General features: G+C 47.3%; 2 protein-coding genes and 2 long non-coding RNA genes across 5 annotated transcripts in view; 2 read left to right on the top strand and 2 right to left on the bottom strand.

The window, feature by feature from the left end:
- The window catches only part of LOC148124370 (uncharacterized), a 110,952-nt gene extending 103,507 nt beyond the window's left edge, over positions 1-7,445 (top strand). The window contains exons 2-3 of the long non-coding RNA XR_015740348.1: positions 2,253-2,480; positions 7,104-7,445. This is a non-coding gene — a long non-coding RNA (uncharacterized LOC148124370). The remainder of the gene's footprint in view (positions 1-2,252; positions 2,481-7,103) is intronic.
- LOC148124369 (uncharacterized) overlaps positions 1-14,526 on the bottom strand; it is a 129,111-nt gene extending 114,585 nt beyond the window's left edge. The window contains exons 1-2 of the long non-coding RNA XR_015740347.1: positions 13,915-14,526; positions 10,098-10,216 (exon numbers count right to left, since the gene is read on the bottom strand). This is a non-coding gene — a long non-coding RNA (uncharacterized LOC148124369). The remainder of the gene's footprint in view (positions 1-10,097; positions 10,217-13,914) is intronic.
- Positions 8-8,761, bottom strand: LOC113454725 (ATP-dependent chromatin remodeler CHD3-like). Its single transcript, XM_087917807.1, has 6 exons — positions 8,627-8,761; positions 7,651-7,746; positions 6,181-6,320; positions 2,334-2,442; positions 705-837; positions 8-263 (listed from the first exon to the last, which is right to left on the bottom strand). The coding sequence occupies exons 3-6, from the start codon at positions 6,227-6,229 to the stop codon at positions 21-23; spliced, it is 534 nt and encodes a 177-aa protein (XP_087773933.1). The 5' UTR covers positions 6,230-6,320; positions 7,651-7,746; positions 8,627-8,761; the 3' UTR covers positions 8-20.
- A 1,471-nt stretch (positions 14,527-15,997) lies between the features above and the next one.
- Positions 15,998-18,108, top strand: LOC148124373 (RING finger protein 227-like). Of its 2 annotated transcripts, none has more exons than XR_015739939.1 (2): positions 15,998-16,614; positions 17,133-18,108. XR_015739939.1 is itself a non-coding variant. In XM_087915507.1 (2 exons), exons 1-2 carry the CDS (start codon positions 16,027-16,029, stop codon positions 17,142-17,144), a joined length of 462 nt encoding a protein of 153 aa, XP_087771633.1. In that variant the 5' UTR covers positions 16,001-16,026; the 3' UTR covers positions 17,145-18,108. The 2 variants fall into 2 exon arrangements, 1 of the variants encoding a protein (XP_087771633.1); XM_087915507.1 differs by having other exon boundaries at positions 16,001-16,476.
- The last annotated feature ends 1,029 nt before the right edge of the window (positions 18,109-19,137 follow it).

Genomic DNA, 19,137 nt, shown 5'->3' on the forward strand with positions numbered 1-19,137 from the left:
TGGGGGGTGAGGGTGGGGAGTCACGTGGACCGTCCTCGCCGCGCCCGCCTACCTGCCCGCCTCTTACCCTTGTGCAGGACGGCGTTGGCGGGCTTGTTGCCGGCCAGAGACTCCTTGGACAAATGCTGGTGGCTCTCGGCCAGGCACTCCACCTCGGCAAAGCGGGTGTTGAGGGCCATGGCCGGGTGGCTGGGGTCCTGCGTCATGTTCAGGTAGGCGGCCCGGCGGAGCTGCTCTTCGATCACCAAGGCCTGTTCCAGGAGCTGGAATTGTTTTATTTTCACATTTTAATGATGTTTCACAGTTCATTTTTAATGTATGCCAATTAGTGTACATTCAATGTGAGAATAAAGTTATTCTATTCTATTCTGTTCTGTTCTATTTTATTCTGCTCTGTTCTATTCTGTTCTATATTCTGTCCTGTGTTCTGTTCTGTGTTCTGTTCTCTGTTCTGTTCCATTCCATTCCATTCTTATTTTCTATTCTCTTATTTTCTTTTCTATTCTATTCTATTCTACTCTACTCTACTCTACTCTACTCTACTCTACTCTACTCTACTCTACTCCATTCCATATTTTGTATTCTGCTCTATTCGAAGAAACAAGGGATGAAATGGTGAGGAGATGGCAGGCAGAAAAAAATTTCCTCCCTCTGAACCTGAGGAGGCCTGCTCCCTTCCTCTGCTCCCCTAAGAGGATTCGCACCTTGAACCTTCTGGCCAGGAACTTGTTCTTCATCTCCAAGAAGTTCCCCTTGTTGGCTTCACTCTTGAAGGGCTCGTTGATGATGGCAAACTGGTTGTCGTTCTGAATGTCCTGCCAGCGAGCGTAGCCGTGTCTGCCGGAGGGGTGGTGGTTAAGGAGTGGTGGCAAACAGGAGAGGCCCGAGGAGCTCAGAGTAGGGGATCACCCGACACACCCTAAGGACGGATCGGGGGGTGTTTTTTTTCAGCCAAACCTCCCATCCTGTTCTCTTGGCGCGTGCACACGCACACACGCACACACGCCCTGCTGAAGAACCTACAACTCTGGGAAAGAAGACAAGTGTGTGACTTTGGGCCAATGCTGCTGACACAAATAGAGACCGGAAGACTGTTGCCCCGGAACCTTAGGCATGAAAGCTGGGTGCCTGACTTTGGGCCAATTACCAGGAGACAGCGAGTTCTAGTCCCACATGCATGAAAAAATGGCTGGGTGACTTTGGGTCAGTCCCTTTTTCTCAGCCCATGGATTCGCAAGCTCTCGCCCGGTTCTCTCTCAAGATGGTGCCCTTTAACGGTTGAACAGAGTGGGAAGGGATCTTGGAGGTCATCTAGTCCAACCCCCTGCCCAAGCAGGAGACCCTACACCATTTCTGACAGATGGCAGTCCAATCTCTTCTTGGAAGCCTCCAGGGATGATGAGGCTCCCACAACTTCTGTTCCATTGGTTCTCCCTGTCAGAAAGTTCCTCCTTATTTCCAGGTTGAATCTCTCCTTGTTCAGTTTCCATCCATTATTCCTTCTCTGGTGCTTTAGAAAATAGCTTGACCCCCTTCCTCCTCTCTGGGGCAGCCCCTCAAATATTGGAAGGCTGCTCTCCTGTCTCCCCTGGTCCTTCTCTTCCCTAGACCAGCCAGGCCCAGTTCCTGCAACCGTTCATCGTATGTTTGAGCCTCCAGTCCCCTAAAATCATCCTGGTTGCTCTTCTCTGCACTTTTTCTAGAGTCTCAACATCTTTTTTATAGTGTGGTGACCAAAACTGGATGCAGTCCTCTAGGTGTGGTCTTACTCAGGGTTTACAGAGTGGTATTAGTCCCTCCCTTGATCCTGACTGTATCCCTCTGTTAATGCAATTTAGGACTGCATTGGCTTTTTTGGCTGCTGCTGCACACGGCTGGCTCCTATTTAGCTGGTTGTCCACTAAGACTCCAAGATCCCTCTCCCAGTTCCTGCTATTGAGCCTGGTTTCACCCAGTCTGTGTGTGTACTTGTGGTTTTTCTTGCCTAAGTGTAGGACTTTACTTTTCTCTACACTGAATTTCATTTTGTTAGATACGGCCCAGGGTTCGAGTCTGTCGAGATCCCTCTAGATCTTGGACCTATTATCTAGGGAGTTGCCTATTCCTGCTGGCGTAGTATCATCTGCAGATTTGGTAAGTGTAGCGTCTCCTGCTTGGGCAGGGGGTTGGACTAGATGACCTCCAAGGTCCCTTCCAACTCTGTTAAATCTGTGTCTTCCCTCATCTAGGTTGTTTTGTCCCCTCTCACTCAGGTCAGTTCTCCATCGTCACCCCGAGTGTCGGGCATGGGCACCCACACACAGCCGCACACTATTGGTCGAGCCAAAGGATACAGGACGATGCCTGCCAGCAGCCAGTAGTCATGCCGGCGGTGCCAGATTTCGTTCAGCTTGCTGGAGGAGATGGCGGCCCGCTCTTCGTTCTGCCAGAGGGTGTGGAGCTCTAGCCGGAGAGACGGGAGAAAAATCTTCAGAAAGCAGGTAAAGGTAAAAAGCAGGTAACGCCTCAGTTTTCCACCCGCCAGGAGGTTTACGGACAGGTGATATTGCCAACAATCCCGCATCCACAAGGAGCCTCGGTGAGCAGTGGTTAGAGTGCAGTACTGCAAGCTACAGTCACTGCAATTTGGCAGATCGAATCCCACCAGGCTGAAGGTTGGCTCAGCCTTCCGTCCTTCCGAAGTGGGTAAATTGAGGACCCGGGTTGTTGGGGGAAAGAGGCTGGCTCTGTAAACCGCTTTTAGAGAGAGATATAAAAGCACTATAAAGCGGTATATAAGTCTAAGGGATACAGCTGTTGTTCTTTCCCCACCCAAGACTGAATTTACCCACGTTACAGCTGGTCCTCGACTTATGGCCACAACTGAGCCCCCAGTTTCTACTTGTTAAGCCAGCTTTGTCCCGTTTTTCCGCCCTTCTTGTCACCATTGTTAAGCAAATCACTGCAGTTCACAAAGCGGTCGTTAAGTGAATCTTGGCTCCTCCCTACCCCACCCCCATTGATTTTGCTTGTCAGGAGGCCGCAGAAGGGGATTGCGTATCCCTGGGACACTGTGACTGTCATAAATACGAGTCAGTTAACAAGCCTCCAAATTTTGATCACGTGACCGTGGGGATGCTGCAACAGTCATAAGTGCGAAAAACGGCCCTAAGTGATTTTTGTAACTTCAAATGGTCACTCAAGGAACGGTCATAAGTCAGGGTCTACCTGTCAACATGACTACAAGCAGGCTGCACCAGTTCTCTAGACTTCACTCTATGGCTGGTCCTCCACTTGCATCTGTTATTCTATTTCTAAGTGAGACAGTTGTTAAACGAGCTCTTGGCCCATTGTACAACCTTTCTCAACACCATCGTTAACCAAAACACTGCAGCGTTAAGTGAATCACACGGTCATGGAGCGAATCCGTCACAAAAGGGGCTACACAGGACCCCCCGGGACACTGCGACCGTTGTAAATACACGCCAGTTGCCGAGTTTGATCAGATGACCATGGGGGGGGGGATGCTATGGGTGGTCATAAGTGGGAGGACCGGTCTTAAGTCCCTTTCTCCAGCATTAGCCTAACTTGGAACCGTTGCTAAACGAACGGTTGTTAAATCAAGGACTTGGCTCTCCCCCCAGGCTCTGAGATAACTTCTGAGGTGGGATTCAGCCAGTTCAGAATGGTTCTGGTGTACCAGTAGTGGAAATGTTGGCCGGTTTGGAGAACCGGCAGATACCACTGGTGGATTCGATGTGGGTCATCGAACCGGTAGTAACTTCGAGCTGGCCACACCCCCAACCCAGTCGCTCGCTTGCCCAATGCTCACTCACCCCGCTCGCCTAACACTCATCCCGCCCCGTCACTCCTTAAGGTATTTCTCTTTTCCCCGCCGCTCCTGACAATCAGCTGTTCCTACGATCAGCTGTGCCTGGATTCCCCTCACTTACTTTCTGCTTCGCTACTTCAGCCCAGAAGGCCCCCAAACGAGCTTGAAAACCAGCTCAGCTCACCCGCGTTGTCGCATGTCGCTGTTTGAGGCCTTCGTGCTCGCACATAGAACCGGTAGGAAACAAATTGGAAACCTACCACTGGATAGGATGTTCTCCCCTTATGTTCCATTTTATATTGTTTTGGGGTTTTCTGTGTTGTTGTTTTTTTAAGGTATTGGGTTTTTTTCCCGCTGTACCAGACTTAAGAATCCATGCTGAGCGGGATGGCCTTTGTGAGTCTAAATTTATTCATTAATTTGTTTGTTAAATTTTATTTGCCACCCATCTTGCTCTGCCGCTACACTTCTGAGCTGCTTACGGTAATAAAACAAAAACAGAAAAACAGAGAAATGAGAAGAATTTATGTTATTTATTGGTAAAACTTATTTGCCTTTGGGACCTCCGCTCCCCTGGCCTGCTTACAGCAATAAAAACGGAGGAATGAAAATTATTTATTTATTTGTGGAATTTATTTGCGACCCATTTCATCATGGCGTTGTGGCCGGTCGGCTGCCGGCAGAGCTAGCAGCAGTCAGAAGAGGGGGAGGGGGAGGCTGGGCCGGCTTTGGAGCCCCTGGAAAGCTCTGAGATAAGGAAACAGCATCGGGTACGGACTTCTGCCCAGGTGGAGAGGCAGCTGTCTTTGGGGCCTCCGCTGAGTGAGAGGGAGGAACGGACGGGGCCCATCCCAGGTGTACATAGGCACAGAGAGGAAAGGAGAGGAGGGCAAAGGAAAGCAATAAGCCGGCTCTTGGGGAGAGGCAGACACAGATGATAGGCAGCCCCTCCCTGGCTGGGAAATAAATAGGGGAGGTCTGGGAGTGACTGGCTGTCACAGACAACTGTTCGCTTTTAGGATACAGCAAGCAATTTGGATTTCTTGGCTGGGTCTCTTGGGACTACCGTGTTTTCCCAAAAATAAGACCCTGTCTTTATATTTATATGCATACATACATACATACGTTACACATGTATATGTATGGTATTTAGGTTTCTTTGGGTATTTTCCCACGTCTTAATGTTTGTGCTTTCAATATTTTTTAAAAGCACAAATATTAAGACGTGGGAAAATACCTAAAGAACCTAAATACCATACATATAAATACCCTTAAAAAGATACATATAGCCAATACCTCAGCCACACATGTTCTTACAAAAAAAGCCAGCCAATCTGCAAACATCCACTCCATCAACCAATCAAGAAATGACAACATAGCCAACCTCCCCACCAGTATTTTATAGGGAGACGGCAGCTCCCATCACACACTGCTTGAAGCACTGGCACGAAGCCGAAAGCACCAGCCTGAGGATGGCGGGTGGGACCTCGCGAAACATTGCCAAGATACTCTCAATCTTACACGGGAAAAGACCCAAACACGCCAAGACCTGCATACCTGTACCCTATGAAAACACACACGCACGCGCCACCAAAAAGGCACCAGGTCTTATTTTCGGGGATGTCATCCCCTGACTAACCTCACTTGTGTGTGTTACAGCCGGCCTCCTTTTCACTGTCAGAGGCCTTCAGGAGCTTCTTCCACGGCCAGCAAGGCTTTCCTGAAGGCCTCGGGAGCCGATAAGGGAGATCTGGATCGATACGGAGCTTTGTTCTCAGCTCCAGAGGCCTTCAGGAAGCTTTGCCAGCCTTGCCGGCTGCAGAAGAAATGGGCCGGCAAGGCAGGTGTCGGGGTGCATAAGGCCTGGCTACACCTGTCCAAAGGTAAGTAGTAGGGCAGCTCCACCCACCCACCTCCATCCCTACCCTAGCTTAATTTTTACCCGTCCACTCTGGATTGGACGGGATCTTCATTAGGGCTTATTTTGGGGAGTAGGACTTATATTGGGCGCAGGTGTAAAAACCAAGCTAGGCCTTACTTTCAGGGTAGGTCGTATTTTCACAAAAACAGAGCAATTACATTTGATTTTTGTTTAGCGACATGAATAAAAAGACTATTCCTACCCTGTTTAAACGGGGGGTTGTTTGTACTCACGAGTAAGTGGCTTATCCTTACTTGCTAAGGCTGGGTCAGAAACCTCAGGGCTATACTCTAGCTTCTTACAACAATAAAAACAGAGATATGAGAAGAACCAAAAAGAACGAAAAGGAAGCCTCGAGGTAAGAAGGAGCCAAGTGATGGAACGATGGAATAAGCAATGAAAAAAAGAAAACCAGGATCAGGTCTCCGGTACCCAGCCGATATCGTACCTGTGAAGCCACCGTCCGCAATGTTGAACATAAACCGGGGTTTCTCCATCCTGTCTTCCCTCTTTCCGTTGTTCGGTTCTCGTCTCGGAGACTGCCAATTTTAGATTCCTTGGCCGTCTCTCGCTCTGATTTCACATCTCCTTTGAAGACAAACAACTTTTTTTGGTGTGTGGGGGGGGAGAATCTCTATAAAATGTTTCATAGGTGGCACTTGCCACCGGCAAAATTAGCAAAAATGTTTAACAACATGTCCGCCAAATGTTGGAAGCGTAGTCAGACCTCAGGTACTTACTATCGTATGTGGTGGACATGTGTGACACCAAGAAAATATTGGATGAAAATATATACATGGCTGGAAAAAGATGATTAAGCGCATATAGATTTGAAACCAGAAATATTTTTGTTAGGTACAGTACCAGAAAGCGATGACAAAGGGACTATATAGTTAAAGTTTATATGTATTGACAGCAGCGAGAATTGTATTTGCACAATATTGGTAAAATGAGAACAGTCCATCAGATGAAGATATAATACGGAAAATACTGGACTGTGCAGAGATGGATAGATTGACATTGAAAACAAAAGATAAAGCAGATACAGAATATTACTTTACGTGGTATAAATCTTATGAGAGGTGAGAGAGAAGAGGTAGAAAGTAGATGAAGAAAAATTATTGCTATGTCTAAATTAAACATAAACATGATTATATGCCAATGTAATCAATAGGATTATAAATAAGCTAACCTAAGTATAAGTTCAGTCAAAAACATTCTGTTGTACCACTACTATGGTTATTAGCATATATGTTACTGTTTCTTTTTTTTCTCTTTCTCTCTCTTTTCTTTTGTAAAATGATATGCCCAGACTATAAGGGTTTGGACCAGATCTGCTTTTCCATCCCTCCGTTCTTTCCTCTTTTTCAGGATCCATCGGTCTGCCTGGAGCGTGGACCACATGGGATCCCCCTGCAGAAGGCAGCCAATGGCGAGACGGGAAAAGGATGGGGCCGGATGGTGCCTACCTATCAAAATCGTTGTTACTACCCCCTGCCCGGTGTTGGGGCATCCCAGCAGCCAAGACCAATTAAATCTAGATCGGGGGTGTCCAACCTAGACAACTTTTAAGATTTGTGGGCTTCAACTCCCAGAATTCCCCAGCGAGAAAGAGTTTCCCACAATTCAGCACAGATGGGGACAAAAAACAAATGGGGCTAAATTACTTTATTGTGTTTTTGATTGGGTAACTTTCTTAATAGACGGTGGGGATGAGGTCGACGTGATATATCTTGACTTAGGCAAAGTGAGAGGGAAGAAAAAAAAAGCCGGCTGGGAATCCTGGGAGTTGAAGTCCGCAGGTCTAATCGAGACCCTTGTCTCACAACCTCTTCCCAGCCAGGATGCAGGATTGCTCACCCAAAAACTAAAACGGCCCCGGTGCAAATCCTGCCATTGCACATCTGCGGACGGTTACCTTTCTTGGGGTCCTGAATTTCTCCTTCCATCTTTTCCTTGCTGTCATCACTCTCCGCTGATTTTTCTTCCGCTACCAGCTTCTCTAAATCAACGTCTGGAAACCAGAGGAGGAACAAATGAGCGAAGGGAAGAGAAGCACCCACTTGGCAAACGGCCGTGGTGATTTTTCACAGGTCTGCGGGTCCTGCTATGTTTATTTTAAAGCTTTTATTTAAAATATTCTTTTGTCTAATTTTGTTTTGTCTCTGTTAACTTTTTTTTCACCCCCTTTGGATTTTGTTTTCATCTTCTGAATAGAATAAAAATTGTAAAAACAAAAAATTTAAGTACAATTTTGTCCCAAAGGTGCTTTTTTCAGGAGGCAGCTGGACTTTCGGGTTTTTTTTCTTTTGAAGATGTTTCGCTTCTCCTCCAAGAAGCTTCTTCAGCTCTGACTGGATGGAGGGGAATGGAAGGGATTTATATTCCTTGCAGACAGCTGGTCGTTTGCATCCTTTTTAGAGGGTCGTTGAGGTTTCTCTGTGTCCTCAGGGTCACCTGAATGGTGCAAATGGTTCCTGTAGTCTGCAATATTTTTTCCTCTGGAAATCCAAAGGAGCTCATCATCCCAAATTGTATATAGCTAAAAACCTGCGGAGATTCTCAGCCATCCGGGTTGTAGTTGTCCCAAAGGTGCTTTTTCAGGAGGCAACTGGTCTTTCTGGTTTTTTTTTTCGAAGCGTTTGCTTCTCCTCCAAGAAGCTTCTTCAGCTAGATAAACCCTTCCATCCAGTCAGAGCTGAAGAAGCTTCTTGGAGGAGAAGCGAAACGTCTTGAAAAAAAAACACAGAAAGCCCTGAAGAAAGAGCCCTTCGGGACGACACCATGACCTGAACGACGGAGAATCTCCCTAGACTTTTGAATACGGTTTCAATACTCCAAGGTGAGCCTTCTCTCCTCTCTTTTTTGAAGGGACCTTCCAGATCGACCCTTACCCGTTTTCTCCTTTTCTTCCTTAACCGCCGGTTCAGCTTCCAACTCCTTCTCCCTGGCCCCCACCGAGGCCTCGTCCTCGGGTTTCTTCCAAGGCTCCAACTCCATCTTCTCCCCTGAGAAGGGGCGGAAAGGGGCTGCTCCGGCAGGGCGGGAGGCTGGGAAATGCAAGGCAGAGGACTCGACGTAAGGCCACAGAGAGGGCAGGGGTCGAGGAGACACCACACGGACACAGGGGTAGCCGTGTCCCAGGCGCAGGGAAAGACTACCACCCCCTCGGAGCCGGGAGCCCATCGTTCCGGCCTGAACGCTGCATCCGATTCAGTTTGCTTCTAAAAATATTACGAAGAACGATCGCAGGCATTGGTTTGTCTGGTCTAGTCTTGGTCTAGTCTAGGACACGGTGGCTCGGTGGCGTTCTTTATCTCAGCTTCTGCCAACCGAGCAGTTCAAAAGCATATTTAAAAAAAAAAAAGGCAAGCGGAAAAACAGGGACCCCTTTGGTGGGAAAGGAACGGCGTCCTGTGCGCCTTGCGCAGCATTTACTCCCGCCGGCCACATGACCACGGAGGCGTCGTCGGACAGCGCTGGCTCTTCTTTGGTTTGCCCCCTAGAGCGGGAAACGACTGGCAGCAGGGATGCGTGAGGGGAACCTTTAGCTTAGTCCAGTGAAAGGAAGGACTAGGGGTGACCTGATAGGAGGGTCCCAACATTTGAGGGTCTCCTACTAAGAAGAGAGGTGAGCAACCTGGAACGAAGGAGAAACTTTCTGATTCTGAGAACAATGCACCGATGGAAGTGCTTGCCGCCCCAAGTTGTAGGGACTTCATCCCTGGAGGTTTTTAAGAAAAGTTTGGACAGCTGTTTGTCTGATATGGGATGGGGGGTCTCCTGATTGGGCACGGGGTTGGGCTAGAAGACCTCCAAAGGTCCTTTTATAACTCTTGTTCTTCCATCCGTTGATCCTTCTCTCACTTTGGAGAACAGGTATAATATAACTGTAATAAGTCAATAAATATCAATAAAAATTAAAAATCAAAGCACTCCGCTTGTTCAAATCCTACTTGAGGGACTTCACAAGCACCCTACAGGGAAAATCTTTCTTCCAAACCTAATTCTGCAGTTCGTTTTTTTTTTAAAGGAAGAATGGACACATGAAGGGAAGGTTGTTTAGTTTTAGTTTAGTTTAGTTTAGTTTCTTGTCATTGCACCTCATTTAACGAAATTAAATACCATCTTCAGTGTACATTACGACTGAAAATAAACACAAACACACAACCTTCGCATTCTATATACCGAATTGAAAACCCCTAATACTGCATTATATTGTTAAAGTGTTGTTAAAACGAGAGCAGGGAGGAAGAACGACAGCCAGGAACCTAGAAAATATTGCTACCCACACCAAGGCGATATTCCCTAAAATCTTTCCGGAAAGATTCCCCTAAGATCGGGCACTGGAGTCAAGCTACAAACCTCGGTCTCCATTTTCTCGACGCCTTTGGCTTCCTTCTCCAACTTCTCCTCCTTGGTCTCCACATCCTCCTTTTCGGCCGCAGCACCCCCGTCGCCTTTGTCACTGGGGGCTGGAGTAGCTGAAGGGAACAGAGGACACGATAATCTGCCTTCGGGTTTTACGGATCATCCCAACAACCTGTTCTGACCCAGGCTTCCCCAACAGCCCGAAGCCGACTCCTCGTCCCGATAAAATCCCTTTTATTGAGCGTACGGTGAATTCCTCTCCAGCAAAGTCCTGGCAAACCGTCTTTCAAGATATTGCACAATTACAGACCTTTATCAGGCTTGGAGGGTTGCCAGGCCGATATCTTCTAAACGCCAGCTGTAGCAGACAATACTTGGCAAGAATGCAGGAACTTCACCCAAATGAACTAACTGTCTCCTGCAAAAGCCCCCCCTCTTTTGCTTCTCTTTATTCCCTCTGGGAGGGGCCATTCACTGTCCACCTGAGCCTTTACTCCCGAGTCGACCCTTGTTCCTTAGCTGTTCCCTTCATCTGGCAGCTCTGTGCATGCGCACACTGGGAACAGGCTCCAGCTGTTCTTCTTCCCCACTGATCTCCGACTCCAAAGGCAGCTGATGACTGTCGGAAGGCCCTGGCCCCATCTCTGCCCCCAACGCAGAGCCCTCCTCAGAGCCTTTCTCCAGACTCCAGGACTGGCCCATGTTCCTCCCTAACCTCCTCACTGTCTGAATCTGCTGCCAGCTCCGCTGACCGCTGGTGGGCCACAACACAACTAATTGTCTGGACTCCTGCCATGGAGGACGTCCCTTCTAGCCCTAGGATTCTATGGCCTTCCTTTCCTTCCCCAAAGATCTAGCTGCCTGCCTTCACTCAGAGCTCAGCCGCCCTCCTGTCACTTCAAAATCCATTTAACCGTCTTTGTATTTTATTTCACAAATGGGCAGCTAATCCTCGACATACAAGAGTTCATTTAGCGACCCTTCGAAGTTAACAATGGCACTGAAAAAAGAGACTTATGACCATTTTTCACAGTTACAACTTCTGTAGCATCCCCATAGCCGTTCAGATGCTTGGCCACTGGCTCATATTTATGACGGTCCCGGGATCAGTGATCCCATTTTGCGACCTTCTGACAAGCCAAGTCCAGAGGGAAGACAGATTCACTTTACAACGGTGTGACTAATTTAGCAACTGCAATGATTCGCTTAATTATTGTGGCAAGAAATGTCGTAAAATGGGGCAAAATTCACTTAACAAATGTCTCGCTTAACAATAAATATTGGGCTCCATTGTGGTCGTAAGCCAAGGACCCGCTATACACGGATGCTGACTTCCTAGTGGCCGGGGCACAAAAATACACATAAATCAAAACCGTACAGTGTTTTGCGTTGAATCAATCAAAATTCAATTTAACGTATGCTGCTGATACAGGCAGTTCTTGATACACAACTATCCATTTAGTGACTGTTCAAAGTTACGACAGCTCTGAAAAAAAAGCGATTTTCACACTTATGACTGTTGCAGCAGGCCCACAGTTCCCGTGATAAAAATTCTGGACTGCCGTCTCGGAATCAGCTGGTAACTGTTGATGTGCCTGCGCAAGATCGAACTTCGCAAAGATCTTTTCTCCCCGCAATGAGTGCAGCAGATGTTGGACTACTGGGACGGGATATGCGCTCTGTTGCAATGCATGGCTCAGCGTGGCCTTATAGTCACCACAGATGCACACAGACCCATCAGGTTTTATGGGGGTTACAATAGGGGTTTCCCATCTCGCATGGTCGATTGGCTCTAACACCCCTTGTGCGATAAGGTTGTTCAGTTGCTCATCAATTTTAGGATTTAATGCAAATGGTACACGTCTGGCTTTAAGCCTGATAGGGGCTACGTTCGTGTTTAGGCTAAATGATATAGGGGTCCCACGGTACTTGCCTAAGATCCCGTCGAAAACGTCATGAAATTCCTCCATTTTTCCCAGTCCGTCATGGTGACGCTGTTGATTCCTGTCACTTCAATTCCTAGAGGCTCGAACCATTCTAACCCAAGCAGGCTGGGGTGATCTCGGTCAACGATGGTCAATGAGAGAATTTCAGTGTGTTTTTTAAACTTTACCTTGAAATGTCCCAGTCCTACCATGGGTATCTTGTTACCCTGGTAGTCTTTGATGATCAGGCTTTGCTCTTCGAGTTCTTTTCGTTGTATGTCTGGTATCAAGTTTTTTATCGTGTTCCATGATACCATTGATAAATACGAACCAGAGTCTACTTCCATTTCACATGGCTCCCCTTCTATCTGGATGTTGATTCGAACCTTCTTAGTGTTTGTTGTTCTGGCCGTCCCAATAGCGATTGTCTGATGTGTCTCTTCCTTCTCGTTGAGCCGTTGACTCCTATGTTCCCGGCTCCAGCGACTTCCGGTTGGCTTCTCCTTAGTTCTGAGGGGGGGCGGGTACTGCCTCGTCTTTTGGGACTATAGCTCTTTTTGTTTCGGCAGACCCTTGCAATGTGCCCCCGTTTCTCACAATGTCTGCAGGTGGCATCCAAAAAACGACACTCAGAACGCGGGTGATTTCTCCCACATCCCGCACACTGAAATTCAGGTTTTCTCCCTCGTTTCTCTCTCCGGTTTCTTTCTGAATGGAGTCTGGTTACCTCTTCGTCTTCATCTTCGGAATCGGTTGAGGATTCGATATCTTCATGCTGCGAGGTTGTGGCAGCGTGCTTTTGGGCTCCCTCTGTTTTCTTCTCTTTATTCAGGCTCGGACTGTTCTATTCATCTGCTTCATTTTTGCTGCAGACTTCTTTGCGACTTCAGCGGCAGTTGCTTCAGCAATGACTTCGTTTGCGGTGATGTTGGGTCGGTTTAGCAGTTTGCTCTGTAGGGTAGCGTCTCTCAATCCAAGGACTATGCGATCCCTCATGGCTTCATCCATGTTGAGGAACTCGCATGCCCCACCCACCCCAATGTCTCTTAATGCTGCTACAAAGTCTCCAATACTCTCACCTTCTAGTTGGTCGCGCTTGTAGAATTAATGTCTTCTAATGAGATTGGATACAACCGGCGCGTAATCGTTTCTCAGCATCCGATTCAGGTCTGACCATGCCATCTGTTTAACATCATTGAGTCTTGCTAATGCCTCCGCCATTTTGAACATAGTCAGGCCGCAATGCGTTAGAAATACGGCTCTCTTTCTCTGGTCGGTGATTCCTTGCAGTTCGTTGCTTTCTAAGAAGATCAGGAATCTGTCAATGTATGACTCCCAGTCTTCTTCGGCTGGGTTGAACGGTGCAGGAGGCGAATTGTTGCCGGTCATCTCGTTGGTCCTTCGGCTATCGTTGCCATGTGCTTACGATCTTTGTCTCTTCAATCCCACTTCGTCGCCAGTATTCTATCGCCAAGACAAAGCAGACTCGGATACCAGAGTTGAAATCAGCTCTTTATTAGCAACCAGTAACTTCAGCTAAAGTCAAGCCGTGGCAGCACTTTTTATAGCGGCTGCTCGTGGCTCGCATCCAAGGGCATGTGTTTAAACTTCCCGCCGCTTATGCAGCCAATCGGAACTAGTTGTTCTTAACCAATCGTTATGCTGTATTAACTAACCAATAGGAATGTAGTATTAGAAGTCTGTATTTGAATACACTACAGGATCCTTCTACTTTTCTGCCATGTTAAAAAATATAGTCTGCAGCAGTAACTTTCTGAAATGACTTAAGAGCTTCTGGGCTACAAAATTAGCCAGAATTGCAAATTAGGTTCAGAACTGAATTCAAGAATTTTTAAAAAATTGAACAGATTTTGGTGGCCACTTACTCATATTTATGACGGTTGCAGAATCCCGGGTCACATGATGTCCTTCTGGGGCCTTCTGACAAGCAAAGTCCTAAAATGGGACAAAACTCACTTAACGTCTGGCTTAGCTATATACATTTTGAACTCTATTATAGTCATAAGTCGAGAACTACCTGTAGGTAAACAGACAATACAAAGGTACACATACATACTCTCCATTCAGTTGCAAGGGATTTTGGGGGTCATTAAATGAAGATGATAGGAAGACAGTGTGTGTGTGTGTGTGTGTGTGTGTGTGTATGTGTGTGTGTTACAGGATACTTGACCAACTGCAATAATTGGAAACTATTTAAAATTCCTATCTTGGCTGCACTAATTTAACTAGTAGTAGTAGAGAAAAACCCAGTCTAAGCTAATTTTAAATAAAAAATAGAAGCAGACCCACAGATCAATGTGGGGGTCCAGCAGCAAAATGCAGCTGGGGAACACCATCTCCCATTATCCCCAGCCTGGGTTGACTGGGAATACTGGGGGGTATCATCATATAAGTATGTGGGTATATGCATAATTCTGAATTTATTTATTTTGTTATGTTTTATGTAGCATATATTGGAGGTGGTGACCCTTTGAGAGCTCTTTGCGGCAAAATTTCATTTTAATGTACACACTTAGTGTACATTCAAAGTGACAATAAATATATTATTATTATTATATTATCATTTATTCAATAAGCATGAAACAACAACAAAAACATTAATATTAATATCAATACCAAGGATACTAATAAAATGTATTGTTATAAAAACCCATATCAACCATCAGCGCCAGTCAATTATATTTGTGATACATTTTAAATGTTCCATTGACTGAGTTTCATGTTTAAGGAATAAAGGAGATAAATAAATGTATTATTGTTATTATTATTATTAATTCTCAGTCAGGAGAGAACCTGGTACAGCATATATTGCACTAAGAAATGCCGTTTGGGTTTTTGCAACTGCATTTGCTTGACTGCAGATACTGGTTATGTTGTAGACATGGAGTCCTTGACTTATGAATGGAGCTCTCGCCTCACAATGAGGAGACTGTGAGTTTAATCCTAGGTAGAGGCTAATATTTGGAATAAACTCCCCTGCTCAAGCAGGGGTTTGGACTAGATGACCTCCAAGGTCCCTTCCAACTCTGTTATTCTATGAAACAGTTGGGACCAGAACCTGAGTTGCTAAGCAAGGTAGCTGTTCAGCTGAGCCGCAACCAAGTTTGCGACCTTTTAATTCCCATTTTATTAAGCAAATCACTCAAGTCATTAAGTGAATCACGGAACCCTTCAGCTAATCCTCCACTGATTTTTTTGGTGTTCCCAGAAAGCTAAATTCAAGGCAGCTCTTAAGTGAGTCCTGCCCAATTTTATAACTTTTTTGTTTTTGGTTTGGCCACACTTGTTAAATAGATCACTGTGGTTGATAAGCGAATCCTGTGGTCGTTAAGTGAATCCAGTTTCCCCCCCCTCATTGACTTTGCTTGTCGGACACAGGCTAGTAAGGAGGCGAATGGTGATCAAGGTGTTGAAATTGTCCGAAATACATGTCAGTTGCTTGAATTTTGATCACATTAGGATGCTCTGGTGGTCGTAAGTGTGAGGACCGGTCATAAAAGTAATTTCTTTCAGGGCCTTTGTAACTTTAAATGAATGGTTATACATCGTGGACTATCTGTATTATCTATCTATTTGTCCAAGGCTAAATGAGAGGCCCATCTAGCTTTTCTCCCCATGAGGAAACTGGGAGCTTCACCAGACCGACTTCTACCTGACCAAACCTCAGCCATTCCACTCGCTTCAGCTCAAGCTCCGCCCCTTTTTGCTTTCACCGCCCATTAGCGGCATGCAACCCACTTTTCCCGCCTAAAGAAAAGCGCGCGAGTAAGGGGAGGCGTGTCCTCGTCCGTCCTGTCCCCCGCCCCTTTCTGATTGGACAAGAAATGGGGGGTGCGGCGGTCTCGCGCGCCCCGCTCCTCATTGGATGGAACGTTCAGAGGCGTGGCTCGGGAGGGCTCCACGCGACTATATAAGTAAGAGGGCGAGCGAGCGAGCGCGTTCGATTAGTGGACGCGGTGCGCCGGAGGAGGAGGAGGATGGCGGAGGCTGAGGGTGCAAGCGAAGCGAGGTCCGAGCTGAAGTGCGGCATCTGCTGCATGCCTTACGACTGCTGCGGGCGCGCGCCCCGTCGGCTGGGCGGCGCGCGGGGCTCCTGGAAGCCCTCCCGCTGCCGCCACGTGATCTGCTCCGCCTGCGTCTGCCAGCTGGCGCGCGAGGGCTGTTGGGAGCAGGTCACGTGCCCCTACTGTCGGACGGTCACTTCCCTCCGCGAGCGTGGCAACCTGCTGGCGGCCGGCGTGAGGCGCAGCAGCGACGGCTGGAGGCGCCGTCTGGTCCTGCCGCCCATCGACAGCGAACTCTGGCAGCGGCTCTTGCTCCAGAAGCGAGAACGGGACCAGGCCGGCCGTGTGGAGCGCTTAGCCGGGGACGAAGACCTCGAGGAGGAGGAGGAGGACGACGAGGAGGAGCAGCAAAAGAACGGCGAGGTCGTACAATGGCGCCCCTGGCGGACGCTAAAAAACTCCTAAAGGAGGAGGAGGAGGAGGCCAAGCGCATGCGCGCGGTGGGAGAGCGGGTACGTGGTGGTTCCGGCTCCACGTGGCGGAGACAGCAACCAATCAACTGTGAGTGTCCTTCCCGGGAGGGAGGGGAGTGGGGGGGGCATGAGGTTGGCGGGCTGCGGGGTGTGAGCAGGACGCGTTTTGCGGAGGGGACCAGTTTGCAGCACCCCAAAGCCCTCGAACCTGGCTTGAGCGCCCCCCCCCGTTGCATTTGGCTCGATGTTAGCCTGTTGGAGCTTTTGTGTGCAGCTCAGACAACTTCAACTCCCAGAATTCCCCTGCCAGCTCTCTTCCTCCCCCCCCCTTTTGCTGAACTCAAGCTCTGTTACGCTTACTGCATATCCACGGTCTCTTTAAGAAAGTTACCCCAGCATGGCTGTCTGTCTGTCTGGGGAATTCTGGGAGTTGAAGTCCACCTATCTTAAAAGGGCCCAAACTCTGAGAGCCCTGATTTAAGACTTGTGGACTTCAACTCCCAGAATTCCCCAGCCGGGTTTTTGTTTTTTCTTTTCCCCCACTTTGCTGAAGGAATCGCAGGCCTTCTTTTCTCTCTGTTAATGTCAGTCATTCTCTTCCCTTAGGTTCGGAAATGAAGGACTTGGCCCTTGTGACTTGCTGTGTTACCTGAAAAGCCATGGGAAGTATTTTGTGGCCAGTTGTATCAAGGGGACTGGCTACCTGGAGAACGTAGTTGTTGACAGCGGCCCAAGAAGAACGGACAGAAAGACATTCTTCTCTGATGCCCTGGCAAAATGATAACAAACCCACAAAAAAAAAAAAAAAGAAAGTAGTATTGAATCCTTTTTATATGGCTGGACGCAGGTCATTGATTCCTCGGAGACTTAGGACAAAGAAATACTATGCTTGTTTACAGTGGTTTTTTTCCTCCAGTCCGAGAGGCTGAACTATTTTGCACAGCAGACAACACGAAGAACAGTAAAGACGTTGTGAAGACTTTATATTAATAGTTGCCTCCAGAAGCAGAATGGACTCTTTTTTTTTTTTCTAGGAATCTTATTTCTCTGGTTGGATTGGAACTTTCTTTGCATCATGGGCCCTAAATGGGGAAAAGAAACCCATCAAATCTGACGTTTAGGGATATATCTGGTCTGTAGGAGGAAACTTGACCTCTCGATCTTGGTTTCTTAGATGAGGAACTGAAATAAAATAGGTCCAAAGTTTCAACAGCTCCCGAGAAAATAACTTTTGTTTTCCCCAGAGATAAAGGTTCCCTTGTGTGATTGTTTTCAATAAGATCACGGAGTTGCGTCTTTTGTCAGGATTTCTTTTCCTTTCACTGTATGGACTATGAACTGGGAAAGGGTCCTTTTTCTGCTCCTGTATGTATGTAAACCGTTTGCCTCTGGAGGCTGAGCTCTTGTGAGCTCTTGCCACTTACTTTCAAATGCTGTACGTGTTGTTTGTTTTTTTTAAAAAAAGAATCCATTTCTGTGAAATGTCTTTGAAACAAACCCTTCCTAATTTAATATTTATTATCCTGCTTTCATCATTTGGCAGCTGAAGTTATTTAATGTTAATAAAGCATAAGATTTTGAAGGATTTTTTTTTTTTGTTTGACGGTGACGTGATTGAAAGGGATATGCTGCCTCTGCGGCTAAGGCAGAAACACACCAGCCGACATTGTGGTTTCTACAGTCAGCACGGATAACCAGATCCCCAGGCCATGGGCCACAATGGGGGTTGGGGGGAGAAAGGAAACTCCCCTAAAGGATTTTGGGATGCCACCATCTTTCCTGCAGCTTCTGAGTTCGATCCAGGTGGAGGCATTCGACACAAGACTTTTTCCCCACAAGGAAAAAGAGGTGCGCTGCTGCAAGCTTCCTCTGGCCATATCCTGTTTTGCCAACAGCTCCCGACCTATAATCTTCCCCCAACCTCGCGTGGCCTTGCCGCTTCGGATGCACGGGAAGCCACTGAGTCACTACGCCAGATGCCGCCCTGGGCCGTTGCGGCAGGCAAACTTGTGCAAGCCACAACTGCGTGGCGGGATGCGTGACTCAAGCTTCTGGAGGCCAAAAGAGCCTCTCATTTTCCAAACAGCCAATTGGAAAAACACCTTTGGGGGAGGAAACTAATTGGACAGTTAGCCCCCAAATTTGGAGGTTTTTTTGGGGGGGGGGAAGCCTCCAGATTTCTGAGGAGTCGTCGAAAGGGACAATTTTAGTTGAACAGGTGAAGCGATTCCTATTTCAGAGGGTAAAAAAATTGTGCTGTGTCGAGTCGTTTGAATCTTCCTGGACTTGCAATTAGTTTTACATATAATTAAGATGGAAACTTTTACAGTGAGTAAACCGGGACTGTGGCTGTAGGACATTTCACCATGTTCAACCAGTTTTCCCTGCTAGTTTTGGGGTTTTTTTTTTAAAGTCACAGTAGCCTGGCTCATGATGTGCTAACGTACAGGCGGTCCTTGCCTTATGACCGGTTGCTTGCTTGCTTAATGGTTCCAAGTTACAAAGGCAAAGAAAGTACTGACGACCCAGGTTTTAAAATTCCAATGTTTGCCCCGGTTGTGTGACGGTAGCCGATTGTTTAAGGGCATTTGTGTCGCCTTGCTCGTCCCCT

Source organism: Pseudonaja textilis, chromosome Z (assembly GCF_049901715.1).
Source record: "Pseudonaja textilis isolate UNSWEBS1 chromosome Z, rPseTex1.2, whole genome shotgun sequence".
NCBI lineage: Eukaryota > Metazoa > Chordata > Lepidosauria > Squamata > Elapidae > Pseudonaja > Pseudonaja textilis.

Excerpts from the sequence above, each read along its gene's own strand:
- LOC148124373 (XM_087915507.1), top strand. The coding sequence starts at position 16,027 with ATGGCGGAGGCTGAGGGTGCAAGCGAAGCGAGGTCCGAGCTGAAGTGC.
- LOC113454725 (XM_087917807.1), bottom strand. The coding sequence starts at position 6,229 with ATGGAGAAACCCCGGTTTATGTTCAACATTGCGGACGGTGGCTTCACA. Across the intron at positions 2,443-6,180 it reads TGCGGACGGTGGCTTCACAG|AGCTCCACACCCTCTGGCAG; the intron begins GTACGATATCGG and ends CTCTCCGGCTAG. Across the intron at positions 838-2,333 it reads CTGCTGGCAGGCATCGTCCT|ACACGGCTACGCTCGCTGGC; the intron begins GTATCCTTTGGC and ends CCCCTCCGGCAG.